Here is a 15,494-nt window from a genome sequence, read left to right as displayed (position 1 = left end):
TTGTAATAATCATCAGTGGAGGCAAGTAAACTTGTCATATGTAGTATATATTGTACTTCACACAGTAAAAATAATGCAGCATAAAGTTAAAACAACTTGGTTTCGCAAGTCAATTCAACCTACTATTTTAAATTTTGACCTGCAATAAGTTGACATAACTTATAAAAACAAGTTGAAATGGCTTAACTTTAATTGTTAAGTAACATAAAAATGATGTTGATTTGACAAAAAAAAAACAGTGGCGGCTCGTGACTGCTCATCCGAGGGGCGCTAATTCAAAATAAGTGTACGGAGTGTCGTGTGTTTCTTGCGTTTTCAAAATATGTGTTTGTTGCGTCATGTAAACCATGTGCATCACGTGTCTTGTCAAAGAGCCTGCTGCACACGCATAAAAAGCGTTTATGATAAAAGAGACGCTCACGTTCACAAAATACACGCAAGACACTCCCTTAACACTTAACTCTGATTACGCATGAGATTATGCGAGTATCTGGCAAACGCGAGCGTCTCTCTTATCATAAACCCCTTAGACGCGTCCGCACCAGGCACTTATTTTGACAAGACACGTGATGCACACAGGATCTCTCAACGCGCAGAACACATATTTTGAAAAAAGAAACCACACACATGACGGGCTACATACATGTAGTGACGAACTTTGCATCGAGCGCCCTCGAAAAAAGAAGCCACCAGCCGGCACTACAAAAAATGCTGCATTTTTCCCCCATTTTCTTAAAATGTAAGATGAGACTGTTCAGTTGGATCGCTTTGTTTCTGGTCATTCTGCTGTGGTTTAGACACGAAAGTCTGTTTGATTTGAAAGGGGATAAAACAGGAGGCTTTTCCTTTATTAGCTTGTCTGCATTGAAGCAGATGTCCATATGCCTGACGGAAATCCCGGTTTAGTGCTGGGTACAGAATTGGGTTCAACGCAGAGTTAAGATATCCCATCCAAAGAACCACAGAGTGGGTCACCTGGGATGGTTTTGTGTCCGTCCACATGCCTAAGTATGTGAAGTAGGTAAAATAGGGGAACCAGCAAAGGACAAATGCACCAAGCACAGCCGCCAGGGTCACTGTGGCTTTGTGTTCCCGAACTGAAGCAGATGCAGACTGCGCGCAGGATGGAGTGGCTGCCCGGATACGGCACACCTAGATAATAGATGAAAAGATAAAAGAGAAAAGTACAATGACATTAAGTTCTTTATCTGAACCATGAACCTGTACATATGCAATAAGACTGTATGGGTTGGAAGATTTGTTGACCAGTGTTTTATTAGGTAAGTTCACTAATGCACATAAGAATTATGAAAATTTGGCTTGGATTCAACAGACAGGGTCAAGTATACATACCTGCTCACGTGCAACGGAGAATATCCGATAATAAACTCCACACATGACCAGTAGAGGAAGGTAAAAGACGCCAATGGAGAACAGCAGCACACATTTATTATTCCATTCATAGCGGCAGATCCTGCCTTCGTCTCCCTCATCCCACATATGCCAGTTCAGGTTGTGCACTCTGAAGTCAGGTGTGTTCCAGCCTAGGTTATTGGGTAAAAAAGACACAGCCAGAGAGCACACCCAGATCCCTGTCAGGGTGATGGCCACACACGTTGGCGTGACTCTCATGGGATAACAGAGTGGCCTTGAGATTGCTAAATAACGGTCGACACTAATGGCCAGTAGTGTTAGAATGGAGGCTGTGCACAGCATCACATCTAGTGAGATGTAAATGTTACAAAGCACTCCCCCTAAAGGCCATCTCCCATTGCGTAACTCCAACATGGCTGAAAATGGCAATACCAGCAAGGCCAACAGCAAGTCTGCCACGGCAAGTGATACTATGAAGCAGTTATTGATTTTGCGGAGATGCCGACTGGTGGCCACGGCCAGGCAAACCAGAACGTTTCCGCAAATGGTCAGAGCGATGAAGGTTACCAGGATCATCCAGCGCAGGACGGTGGACATCATGTTTTTTAATGAATAATTTGGAGATTTTTGTCTTCTTACTTTAATAGTGTTAGTCCAGTAATGAATCCACGCCTCATCTGTTCTTCTTAAATATTTAAGGGAGCCATTTAAAAGCCGTTTCATTGGAAATTGTATTTTGATGGACAAAATGTCTAACACCTTTGATCACCTCCTGTTTTCCATCGAGGTTCATACCTACAACAGAAAAAACAGTTAGAGGAAGATCTTAAAGGGATATAACGCAAAAATGAAAAAAAAATACCCTTATGTTGTTACAAACCTGTATTTTGTCATTTCTTTTGTTCACAAAGGAAAAAAATATTTAAAAAATTCATGAGCGCCATTAACTTCCATAGTATTCTTTTTTTCCTATTATGGAAGTGAATGGGACTCATGATCGGTTTGGTTACAAAAAGTCCTGATAATATTTTCATTTGTGTGCATCAGAACAAAGACATTTATACAAGTTTGTAATAAAATGAGAGTAAGAAAATTATGCGATTTTTTATTTTTGGGTGCACTATTCCTTTAAGCTGCTAGTTGGGTTGAGCCTTTATTAATGTATTTGCCCCAAAATGTAGTCCTCTTTAAACTTACTGAATTTAAATGAGACACCACGCAGATGGCGTCAGGACAGAGACATTTTCATCAGAGGTTATTCGCCGCCATTCATATTTTGAAACTTATGTGTTAGCACAAAGAAATGTTAATGAATGCACTTGTCTGATATGCTGTGGTATTATGTCTTCTGGAAGGTCACCAAAATAAATTTAATGCAAATTTGAATCTAAATCGAATGCAAATTTAATGCAAGACTTTGGGCCCTGTTTACTGCAAGGACAAAAAGCCATGAGTAATATACAAGATCGTAGAGAATACGATGGGTATTTTTATCTACCTAATATAAATATTTATAGTTATATTTATTTTTAAATCATGTTTTTTTTGTTGGATATTAAAGGTGCAATGTAGGACTTTTAGAAGGATCTCTTGACAGAAATGCAATATAATATACATAACCAGTGGTGGCTGGTGACTTATTTTTCGAGGGCGCAAAATGCGAACATGTATTTAGCCTGTCGTGTGTTTGGCTCGTCATGTCAAAATATGTGTTCGTCGAGTAATGTGCACCATGTCTCATGTTAAATCATAAACCGTTTTGACGTGTGCAGCAGGCACGTATTTTGACATGATGCATGTTGCACATGGTTAAAATGACACAATGAACACTTATTTTGACATGACGAGCAACACACATGACACTCCAAACACATATTATAAAACGGCTCGTTCTGGTTTTTCATTCTGATTGGTTGAAACACGTTCCAAGCCATGATAAAATACCCCGGTAACCCCACGATTCAGACCGCATTACATAAGTATCACTGCGCCACTGTTGCTACGTACTGATTTATGAAAATAAACACCACAGTCTTTAATCATATTTTTAATTTTTCTACAATTACACAATGAATGACAATATCCAGATAAATGTCAATAAATGAAGAGTTTGTTTCCAAAACACAATAAATCCATTTTGACAAATTTCAGTAAAAACGTGTTTTCTATACCAAGAAAGTGACAAGATGAAAACCACTTTTTTCTGTTACAAAGTTTCCCATAGCATCTTTAGGTTATAAAAACATAAAAAATTCAAATCCATAACTTGATTTTCAAAGATTTATTATAAAAACGAATTATTTTTTCCACAAAATGCAATAAATCCATGACGGGTTTTTTTTTCAAAATGCTATAAATCTATAGCCTGACGTTGCCATACTCAATTCTAGTCAGAATTTGAGTCTGATACCGCTCCATTGAGCTATAATTATGAGGCGTGTCTCAACCGAAAAATGCCTCTGCACTCAATTGGATAGACCTACGACCAATCAGAGCAACCGAGTGTGTAACGTATGTTGAAATTACGTCTTTGCAGCCTGACCGAACTGGTAGTTATTTCGCTACAATGAGACTAACATTGTGATTATACCGAGTTAGCGAATGTACATCAACACCTATTATGTTTACAACATTTCGTTTATATTACAACATGAAGTATTTACTAAGTCATAGAGTAAGACTATCTTACCATTTGTACGTTAGGTGAACTTCATCCACGACGATACCCATTACGTTTGCTTGAAAATATTGGAGCCTAGCATGTCCCTTGACTTATTCAGCAACCATGATTCCGGGCTTCCGAAAAGAAGCTGGCAACGACCGCTAATTATATCCATCTCGTCGTGCACGCTGAGTTGCATCGCCGTGATAACGTTAGCCATTTCAGTTGCGACCAACTTTTGCCGAATAGGACATCAACAAATGCCCTGCTCGCGTTTCTCTGTTCCTCTTTTAAAATCAATGCTCTGTCGATATCTTTTAGTACAGACTCAATGTCAGAATCCACACATCAGGGGCACGTTCAATCTCACACCGGTGCACAACGTTTTGCTACGGTTTCCGGGTTGAACGACATGTTTCCTGGAAACGGTGTGCAACGGAATGCAACAGGTTTTAGAAGCGTTTTCTCTTGTTTGGTGGGTGTGTCAGAAATGCCGGCCCAATCAGCGGAAAGATGTATAAAACACCGCGGTAGTAAAGAGACAGCTCGCTCAATGGGTTCAAGTTGGAATGTTGTCTTTCATTCTGGACAGCAAGGTCAGTGACTGTAACATTGAGGGTCTTTTACAGTATTAAACACACATTTATAACGATTTCATCAGTCCTCAGAAACATTTAAAAAAGAACACAAAGAATGGCCTCTCAGCTACCGTAGTTGCAACGCTTACGTCATCACAACAGGGCGTTCAACGCATCACCGTTTCTGTTTAATAAACGTTGTGCAACGTTTTGTCGGGGCTGAACGCAGCCCTGAACTCTACAGCGGCAGCCATTCAACACACGCGCTCTGTGGTGACGTGGTTCATTACGTTACTGTTGATTATCTGTCCATCATCGTATAAAGCCCGCCCTGACAATTTGATTGGTTCGAACAGCATTTGTCCTAAAATAGTAGCTCCTCAACGCAGAAACCCCAGACCCATCTTCCCGTTTACAAAATCTTGTGGGCGGGGCTAAGATGGGCTGGCACCCAGGCTAATAAATCTATTCAATCAATGTATAAATGTGCATTCATCTTTGCCATTTTATATTAATTTAGTTGAACAGTGATATACACTGATAAAAAATAAACATTAATGTCATTAATCAAAACACTTACTTTGTCATATTAAGATCACTGTCATATTGCTGCGGTTATACTTGACGCTTAGCATTTTTCACAGCGATCAGCTGTAAAATGTTTTGGTCCTGCTCGATTTTTCGTTGACTTTGAGTAAAATAATGTAAAGTTATTCATAAGATCCCCTGGGGTCAATGTGTTAGCATGAGAAACTTGATGCTGTCGGGAAATAAGCACCATCTCCCGAGTGGTTCGCGTAAATTATTAGATGTTGATGACAATCTTTCCCGTCACAGAAAACAACCACAGGTTTATCAATGCCATTAAAGTATTATTTTGTTTTGTTTGTTGATCACGAAGTACAAAGTAGATGAGGAAAACTAGGACTCCGTGTACTCACCGCGCCGCCATGTTTGTTTACATTGCGTGAATGGTCCGCTGTAATATGTGGAACGGATTTATTGCGTTCTGTAAAAAAGGAGGAGTGGCGTTTATCGCATTTTGGGAAAAAAGGGAGAAAAGATGACAGAATAACACGGCGGATATTGGATTTTGCGTAAAATTAATTATTTACTTTTAAATACTGACCTGATATAATACTGATTTTGGCAGTAACTCATTTTTTTCAAAAATGGCGTTTATTGCGTTTTGGAACCAAACTCTTCAAATATTGTTGAGTCAATAAAGAGAAAACGTTCCCTGAGAAGTTTCTACCTCAAATCCATATTTCGATTATCCACTAGGTTACGATCTTACCCAACTTAAACACTGACGCATTAACTCAACACTAAAAACACAGTGTAAGTTTTGATCATGGCTCTGAATCTGATCTCTTAGAAAAGTCCTTCACAAAATTGGAATTATCTCAGCTTTAGCTGAAAATTTGAAAGGTGAAAAGAGAACAAATGAAGGTAGGATGAAACATGTTTTTTGTTTGTTTAAAAGCGGAGGGCCTGAATTCTTTCATTTGATATATGTTTTTTTTTTAAGACGGAATTTTTCTGGAAGGCATTAAACAACTTAAAAAAAATGTAAGCATGTTTGATCATCACTTCAACAGTTGCACAATATAAAAGTTAATGTATAAATTAGATGAATGTTGATTTATAAAAATAAACACCACAGTCTTAAAGGAACAGTATTTAGTATTTTGGCCAAAACTGGTATTGCAATCACAAAACTTGTGGCTAAAACTGGTACTGCAATCACACAACTGGTGGCCAATACACAAAATGACAACATAAACATCAGTTGAGGGCTGCAACTCCACTTTTAAAATGACAATATCCTGGCTGGACCACTGTTGTCAGTGATATAAATATTTGAAATGAACATGATTTCTTAATTTCTAGTGACATACCAGGTCATTTTATGATTAATTGATATAAATATCTTACATACTGTTCCTTTAAATCATATTTTCATTGTGTCTTTGCTGCATCTGTGTTGGGAACTGCGCTCTGTTGCAGCCACACATGATTCTGAGGACCTATTTGTTTGGCGGAAGAGTAATGTTTGTACTAAAATAATTACAACTTATTTATGTTTTATTTTATGAAATCCTGCTGTGCATATGAAGTATCTGTTTTATAAAAGCAATAAGCCCCGCGAAGCAGTGGTGTTACAGTGCATTTTATAACAGCTAAGGGGGTTTTAAGCACTCCGCTTCGCATCGTGCCTAACAATGCCCCTTAGCTGTTATAAAATGCACTGGTAACCCACTGTTTCATAACTGTACATAACTATACTATTAAAAACCTTACATAATGATCTGTATTGGTTTTATTACCTTAGAATGAGCCATTTTTATCTACATACACCAAGGGTCCCTTTACACGAAAGTTGCCATGATAACCCTAAACAGACAAACTGTTTTACAAAGCGCATTTTGTCCCTATGATGTCTCAGATGACAACATTTGTCCTGTGGCAGCAACCGTTGCTTCTCAATCTCACCACTAGATGCCTTTAATCTATCAGTTACTATAACCAATGTAGAGATTTGTATTTGTGTCTTACCAACACAATCTCATGCCAATTTGTACGTATTTTATGAGGTGGCTAATTCATATTCATTTGTACAACCACATTCGTAAGTTTTTTTGCTTTCGCTCCTGTTATGTTAAGAGCGGGGTTAAGGGTGGGGTTTCATTATTATTTCTTAATAATCATACGTTTTTGTATGATTTACTTCGTACAAATTCATACGAATTAGCTAATACATAAAATATGTACAAAGGCTGCTGTCATTGATCTCCATGTGAACTAGATGTGGTATAAAGCAACAGAGACATGTTCATATAGTCCCAGTATTAAAAACAATACTTAAACAGAGAAAGAAAAATGTCTCATTTACAAATGAATCATCACACATGTTCAGAAGAAAACCTTGTAAAATTGTCCTTTCACGTCCATTTAAAACCTCTGGGATTCCCACATTCACTATCTGAAAACGACATCCTTTTAGAAACTGATGCAATCTTTTATGTTTGTCTGTAACATTGACTTTCGTGAGTAGGGTGCAACAAGTTCAGATCCATCTGGGCTATTTTATACATCCTCATTAAATAAATGTAATTGTTATTATCATCTATTCATATAATGGGACAACATAAAGTGCTGTTACCCCCATGCAATCTGTGCATGAAAGGATCATGCATTTTATCATATTTAATTTTGAAAAGTTGATGCTAAGCATTCATAAAATTAAATTTTCTCTGTGTCAGAGATATAAAGTAATTATATGAGCACAAATATGGGACACAAACAACATCATTTCCTGAGAATGAGAGTAAGTTTTAATAAAACAAAGGATTTTTTATGAGGATCTGTTTGCCTAAGGTAAACAAATCCATTGGTGGGCAAACTGATTAACTGTCTGCTTTGTGTTATATATCAAATGTATTAAGTAGTTTATCATATCTCTGTACTTAAGTCTACAATCTTTACATCTAAACCATTACTTCGTTACCACAGGAACGTATTTACACTAGAACAAACGTTTTACGAAGGTCTGAAAAATTGCAGGTTATGAGGTTCGCAGACAAACATTAATGTAAGAAAGAGAGATAAGCCAATAGCAACGGCACAATTAAGACACTATCACTCGGCATTCTTAGTAGTGTAGAAACATGGGCTGAAATATGTTGCCATGGCAAAATTTCCAAGCTGACAGTGCAATGTTACACAACACATTATATAATTATTAGCTCGGTGTCCTGTTAGATGTTTAAAGATCTGGTTTTTCTTTTAATGCACCATGAAGTAGTTGAATTGAATCATTTTTTCTTTCACAAGCTTGTGTGTTGAATCATGCTCTAATAAATTTGTGATCTGAGGATGCAGGGCGAAGCTGATGAATCAGTTCCAATATTATTCATTTAACTAACCACTGGCGGTAAAGAGTCTGCCAGGAGGAGAGTAAATAACAAAAGGTTTGTTCTTCACACCCTGGACCTATCAATCTAATCAACAACCATAATAACAAACCACATGCTGAATGAATAGCCTAAATAAAAAAGTAAATGTACAGAATGGCCATTGGCTGAGGTGTAATCATAATTTATGGTCATGTTAACAAATGATTCTTGGTGTGCGGTCTTGAGTCAAACAATTCTTTCACTGTTTAGCTTCTTGACTTGGATACAAATAAATTACCAGGTAGCTGTCTGGAGATTTTCCAAAGCATGGGATACACACTTACCCTATATTATATGACAACTTACGATGCATAAACTCTTAAAAAAATAAAAACCCTTAAAAATCTTTTTTACCTTTGCACATTTCAGGAACATTCATTAAAAAAGTTTCTGTAAAGTTTCTAAATGTTAAACTTTTTCAGGTAAGCTCAATTCAACAATATTTTTTAAAAACTTGCATTGATAAAGATAGATACAGCAATTTTCTATACAAAACAAATTTGTGTATTTTCTTCATTCTGGTTCATAGAAAGTCAATTTACAATGAATCTCATCTAAAATAACACTGTTTATAATGTAATAAAAGTAAAATGATGTAACTCACATTCTGCAGGTGGATCACAGACTTAGTATTGAAACTCCAGATTCCTGTATTAGTTGATGTTCACACTGCTTGCACAGTATACTGTAAATGTAAGATCGCTACAGTTTCTGCCCCCTTCACCTCTCTTTTCCACTCCCTCTATCCTTCTTTATTTACAATCTGTTTTTCTTCTATACAGTATATCTTATCACTAAACACTCTCACTTTGTTCTGCTTTTCTCACGGGACGACATGCTACCGTCTGTAATGACTGTAAGATCAAACATAATGTAATATGTTCAGTACATCTCTTTTAACATGTTTAATAATGACCTTTTAGCTTAAAAAAGCAACATTTGCCATGAGGGTAATGGAGCAATCATTGCTGAGGATGGCGCCAGTTTATACTACATAACAGAAAAGCTACATAAAATATCAACATATATTATTTTATAATCTAATGAAAGTCATTGACTGCAAAATTCATAAATAAGTTCACATTTAAGATACAGAAAGATACTGAAATTTTTTCTTTATTTTATTTTATTTTATTTTATTTTATAATTTACTAATTTAATTTAATTTTCCTGCTGTTAAAAAAATCTGAATTAATTTATTTTAGTTGACTTAAGCTTGTTTCAAATTAAAGTGCTACTACCATAATACTAATTACACTATGCTCATACTAACATTGTAAAGTATTGCCAGCTTAGCTTCCATTTTTTTATATTAGATCTGTCTATTTCAGACGTTACTGTATTCCCGATAGACTCCGAGGCAGATCTGCTAGTGCTATCTGAAATTTTTGTTTATTAAATACTTATGCAAACATATTTATTTTTTAAATACTTATGCAAACATATTAGGTTTTCTTTATTAAACCCAACAAACAAAAAAGTTTACATTTACATTTTTCTACTTCTAGCTCAGTTCCCACAGCATGTACTTTAAGTGCGATAGTGTAACATAACTGTTGTTATAGGTTATTGCAAGTTTACACGTCATGCATCGCATACGCATTTCTCATACGCACTGCTTATGTACGTATATGCTCTGCTTGCGTACATGGTACACTTTAAACAAAATGATAAGCATTGAATGAAAAAAAGAAACGATTTTACAAGTTTAATAATTATTAGTTGATAAGGTGTTTGACATAAGCCTTAATGATTGACAGCCTGGTGTTGAATTACAACCCTATGCTTTACTTTTATCTTGTGCAATTAAGAAGCACATGGTGTTAACTGATAAGAAATGGGGTATGTGATATGAGTTTTTTGTGAGACACAAAAGTGCTGATATATTCCTGAGGTGAGTGTGTTTAAAGTTAAACAACAGATGCTATTGGTGTTGATAATACTTGACATGAGAAAGATCAGCATGCCAGGTTTATTAAAGAAATAAGTCACCATAAAATGAAAATGATCATTCCACAACGTCAAATCTCATTAGTTTTTGAGTGTCTCGTGATGAAACACGCAAGTTGTCACGAGACACGTGAGAACCAATAAGATTCAACATTTTCAACTTGCACAAAATTTGAACACTTTTATACACTTTTCCTTACAAAGCATAGTTTTGCTTCAGAAACCAATAGAGTCATTTGCACTAGTTGAATTACTAATGGATGAATGTGCTTTTTGCTTTAAAAGACTGGCAATTTAATGTCATTACACAAAGCTAGGAATAGGCAGGATATTAAATGGACAATGTTTACTTTTTAAAGTATTTTATTAGTCAAAATCAATGTCTTTATTCATATGTCCTCAATGGTGTCAAATGACCTCTGCCAATGATCTGACTTTTCTTTGTAAGCTTAGAATTTCTTCTCTTTATTTACATTGAACGGATCCAAGGAGGCTTCTATGTCGTTCCGCCATTTTGAAAACTATAATAGCAGAGAGGGACAAAAAGCACTAACCTACCGCAACGCGTATCTGAACCAGCTGAAACGGACAAGGAGATCAGTGATTACATAACGGCTACCGTAGTTGCAACACGCATTTGGAAAAGCGAGGCGCTAGAGAGCACTATTAGTTTGAATGCAAAATACAATTTTACTGTCTCTTTAATTACTATAACTCTTTGGCTTTTCACATATAGTTTACAGTTACACCTCAGGTAAATGGAATCCTGGGTTACGTTTCACACTAACCAGGATTAAGAGATAACCCTGGGTTTTCATAATCTAACGTTTCACACTGTACATTCCTATACCCGGGTTAACGTTCTTATTTGCATATTTGCTGTGTCGACAGTCATGATTGGTTAAATAAAGTGTCGCTGCCATCCGTATTAGCTCCTGTGATGTTTTTACTAAATACTATTCAGGAGCAGTGGCGGCCGGTGACTTATCTTCCAAGGGGCGCAAATTCAAGATATGTGTTAAGAGTGTCATTTCAAAATATGTGTCATGTGAACCATGCATCATGTATCTTGTCAAAATAAGTGCCTGCTGCACATGCGTGAAAACGATTTATGATAAAAGAGACTCTCGTGTTTGCAAAATACTCGCAAGACACTCACTTGAAACTCACTTGAGTGCACATGAGATTATGTGAGTATCTGGTAAACGCGAGTGTCTCTTTTATAATAAACCCTTTAGAGGTGTCTGCAGCAGGCTCTTATTTTGACATCACACGTGATGCACATAAGTTTACTTCAAATGGTGAACCGACTGTTTACACAGCTTGCAGTGTTTCTGTGACTTTACACAGATCATGATATGAGGTGTGTGCTTTTCAGTTTCTGATTGGTTGTTTGTTGCATCAAGTCATAACATTCTAACCTTGCTTCGCTGAACGCTAAACACATTTGGCACCGCAATGTGACGTTAACCCCACCAAAACGATGCAAACCTTGCTTCCTTTCGGGAGTTACCCAGCTTCTAAAATTCAAAAAATCTCCTTAACGCAGGGTTAAGCCCAGTGTGTCCTACTGAAAAGACCAGCTAAAGCTGGTGGGCTGGTTTAACTGGTTTGGCCAGCTTGGCTAAACTGGTTGGGTGGTCTCAGCTGGTTTTAGATGGAAGTAGCTAGTTCAAGCTGGTCCTCTTAGATTGGTTAAAATGATCTTCCAGTCTGGTCATTCAGCTGGTTTTAGCTGGTCTCCCAGCCTGACCTGCTAAGATCAGCTTTACCACTTCAAAAAGTGTCCAAAACACCTCTAAAACCAGGCTGGTAGACCAGCTAAAACCAGACAACTATCTTGTTTTAGTGGTTTGTAAGTGGGGTGAAAAGCCATTCTGATTGTGTTCAACTGAACAAAAGACGTCATATACACAGGATGGCCTGAGAGTGCGTAAATTGTCGGGTAATTGTTGTTTTATGGTGAACCAGATTTACCTCTGATGATGAGCATTCAGGCTCACTTATATATACATTAGATAAATACAGTGTATACAGTTAGACAACACATCAACTTTCTTTAGTTAGGAGACTGAGGACAATAAAATCATTAAACACTGTCTTCAGTGTGTTTCATACAACATCTGTATACCGGTGACCTTCTACAAATAACCATGTTTAAATCTAATGACTAGAATTTCAGCATCTGTGTCGCATGAGTGTGTGTCTGTTTGAAGGACGTTTCCTGTCAGCAGGATTATTTTCGCTCCGTGCCTCTTCTGGGCCAATTAACAGGGATTCAAAATATCTTCTGGTGCTTAGATCCTGTCTATGTATATCATTCTCATCTGTGTGTGTGTGGGTGTGCGAATAAGGCCAGGAGGAGCCTGTACTCTTTGCCTGTCATTAACAAACCCAAACACGGCGTTAAGCCCGATGTCGAGGGTCTTCAGCCACGTCTGTTCTCTGACCTCCACAACCTCCTCCTTCTGCTCTCAGAGTGCGGATTGCAAAGATGAACCACTGATTTTAGATGAAATTAAAATTGAGCAAACAATGGAATAGCTCGACTCATTAGGATGTTTCCCAACAAAAATCCTGATGTTCAATTATTAGGGATGTGTTTTTGACATTATTTATTCATAGAATTTTTTTTACAAATAAAACAGGTAAAATGAGAGCGAAAGGAAATACTAAAATAAGTAATAATGAGCAAAGATTGTTTCAACATTTGAAAAATTTACTCATCCCTATACAGGTAGCTCTACTTAACACATGAGACTTACATTCCTCCTTGAAACACAACATGGGATGTTATTCCAAATATAACCGACGAATACCCTCAATTTACTTTCAGTGTACACTCTGGCTGTAATGTTGGGTTCTTTCAACCCTTAGTTGGTTAAAATATGGACAAACCCAACCATTGGGTTATAAATAAAGTATGCTGGGTTGTTTTTGGGTTGCATTTGGGTTGTAAAACAACCCATAGGATTTTCAAAATTTTACCTAACCATATGGTAAAACATCTTGGAAAAATACTTTTTAATTCAAATTAATGGGATGTCTACACAACATTGTTTTTAACTAAATAACGAAACTTCTTATCTGTGTCCTTTTTGGCGGTTCATTAACACGACAAAGGCATTTTGAATTCCTGAAAAATGCAAAGTATAAACTAAAAACTATGATTTCATGCACATGACAACTAAAAAAAACACTCTCAAAAAAAATTATTCATTGGATTAACTCAATAAAATTGTGGGCAGGATTTCCATCCAATATGAATGTGTACCCCTAACTCATAAAAAACTGCTTTACACAATAAAAATATATTGAGTTAGTCCAACTCAATTTAAAAGTGAATGGCAATACTCAATTAGTTGCCTCAACTCAATTTAGTGTAGTTTGAATAACTCGATTTAGCGTAGTTTGAATAACTCAATGTAGTGTAGTCTGAATAACTCATTTCTGTTATTTTATATTAAACGTTTTTATATCATACTAATTAGCATAAGCACATGTTAGCATGCTAATAATAATAACATATGATACTTTGGATGAGCATGTGAAAAGAGACTGATCTCCAAACAGGCATTAACACAGTTAGTGCTCATTGAGAGAAATACGTCACATCCACAACCTAACCACAAGCGCCACCCTTCTGCACGATGGAAACCAAACAATTTAAAAAAATATAACACAAACGCTTCTTACGCTCAATAAGATAAACGGACATTAAACACTATTAAGTCTTTTTCTTTACCTAAAAATGCATAAAATAACACTTTATTAAAAAAATTACTCTCCAAAAGCAGTTGCATGCAAAGCATGCTGGGAAATTCTTTTTCCAGAACCCAAACTCAAACTAATTGTGTTAACGAAATTAAAAAGAAATCAATAAATTATAGTACATATTCATTTTGTGTTAGACTAATTAAATATATATACTTATTGCTCTTAATGAGGTTTTTTAAATTAATTGAACACAATTTTAATGTGTCATTTCTAAGAAGGGCTTGAATCATTTTTTTGAGTGCATGTATACTATTGTACATGCTTTTAGTTGTTTTTGCAAATCTTTGACATTGTTAACTTTACGCAAAACTTTTCAAAATCAAAACATTTCAAAATTAAAACATTTCATTTACACCATTGTTTTGTAAACGTATCCTAAAGCCCAGAGTATATTAAAAACGTTTACGTGTATGCGAACGTACACGCATGGTCGAACGCACAGCCTTGCAAAGTATAGTTTTTTAAATTATGTTCAACACTTGCCCATTGTGTCAAAATGCAATGCATGTCCTGGGCTACATACTACATTCTCCTCGCGTACAGTGTAAGGGAGTTTCAAAAATCCGGCTGTATGCGTACAGTACCCGCGCACTCTTCTGATGACGAAAATTGCATCATGTGCACTGTACATGGACCCTCCCCAACGGCTAAAAAATGTACTATTCAGCCTTTAGTCATACAATTTAGGAACAACACTAGAGTATATAAACTATACTTTACTTTAACCACAGTTGCATATGCAAGAAATACACGGTGCAAGGTGCTTTGAATAAACTTAATTAAAATTAAATACTGATTGCAAATACTGAATACTGATTTCTTACATTAGAAAAAAAGAACATCTATATTTTAAAGAACAACTATTGTCCGATAGAAAATTTTACATTTTCTTTGGTGTGTAAGTGTGTATTTGTACATGTTAAAGATATGCAAAAGGTACATACCACAAAATTAACGATGACGCGAGTTATCGTTTCCAACGTAAATCTCTTTTCTGGGACTACAACAAACACACAGATTGTATGCAACAGTTTACTTGCTGGGGCTGTTGATGTGGACAAGACCAGCATTATCATAATTCCTCCCGCTTCAGACTCACAGCCTGTAAGTTAACTCCTAGCATTGCATTGTGCATGAATCTTTCAAACATGGTAAGGAGCATCACATTTCTGGCTGACATGTATTCAAGCCAAT

The 15,494-nt window shown here is 36.4% G+C and overlaps 1 protein-coding gene across 1 annotated transcript; it reads right to left on the bottom strand.

Annotated features, from left to right (window-relative positions):
* Nucleotides 1-613: 613 nt before the first annotated feature.
* Nucleotides 614-1,975, bottom strand: hrh2b (histamine receptor H2b). The gene is made up of 2 exons (XM_055208554.2): nt 1,354-1,975; nt 614-1,152 (listed from the first exon to the last, which is right to left on the bottom strand). Exons 1-2 carry the CDS (start codon nt 1,972-1,974, stop codon nt 733-735), a joined length of 1,041 nt encoding a protein of 346 aa, XP_055064529.2. The 5' UTR covers nt 1,975; the 3' UTR covers nt 614-732.
* Nucleotides 1,976-15,494: the final 13,519 nt, after the last annotated feature.

The sequence above is a fragment of the Misgurnus anguillicaudatus genome, chromosome 12 (genome assembly GCF_027580225.2).
Source record: "Misgurnus anguillicaudatus chromosome 12, ASM2758022v2, whole genome shotgun sequence".
NCBI lineage: Eukaryota > Metazoa > Chordata > Actinopteri > Cypriniformes > Cobitidae > Misgurnus > Misgurnus anguillicaudatus.
Note: the sequence above shows the minus strand (reverse complement) of the source record. Positions and strands in the feature narration are given on the sequence as shown.

Excerpts from the sequence above, each read along its gene's own strand:
- hrh2b (XM_055208554.2), bottom strand. The coding sequence starts at position 1,974 with ATGATGTCCACCGTCCTGCGCTGGATGATCCTGGTAACCTTCATCGCT. Across the intron at positions 1,153-1,353 it reads TCTCCGTTGCACGTGAGCAG|GTGTGCCGTATCCGGGCAGC; the intron begins GTATGTATACTT and ends TCTATTATCTAG.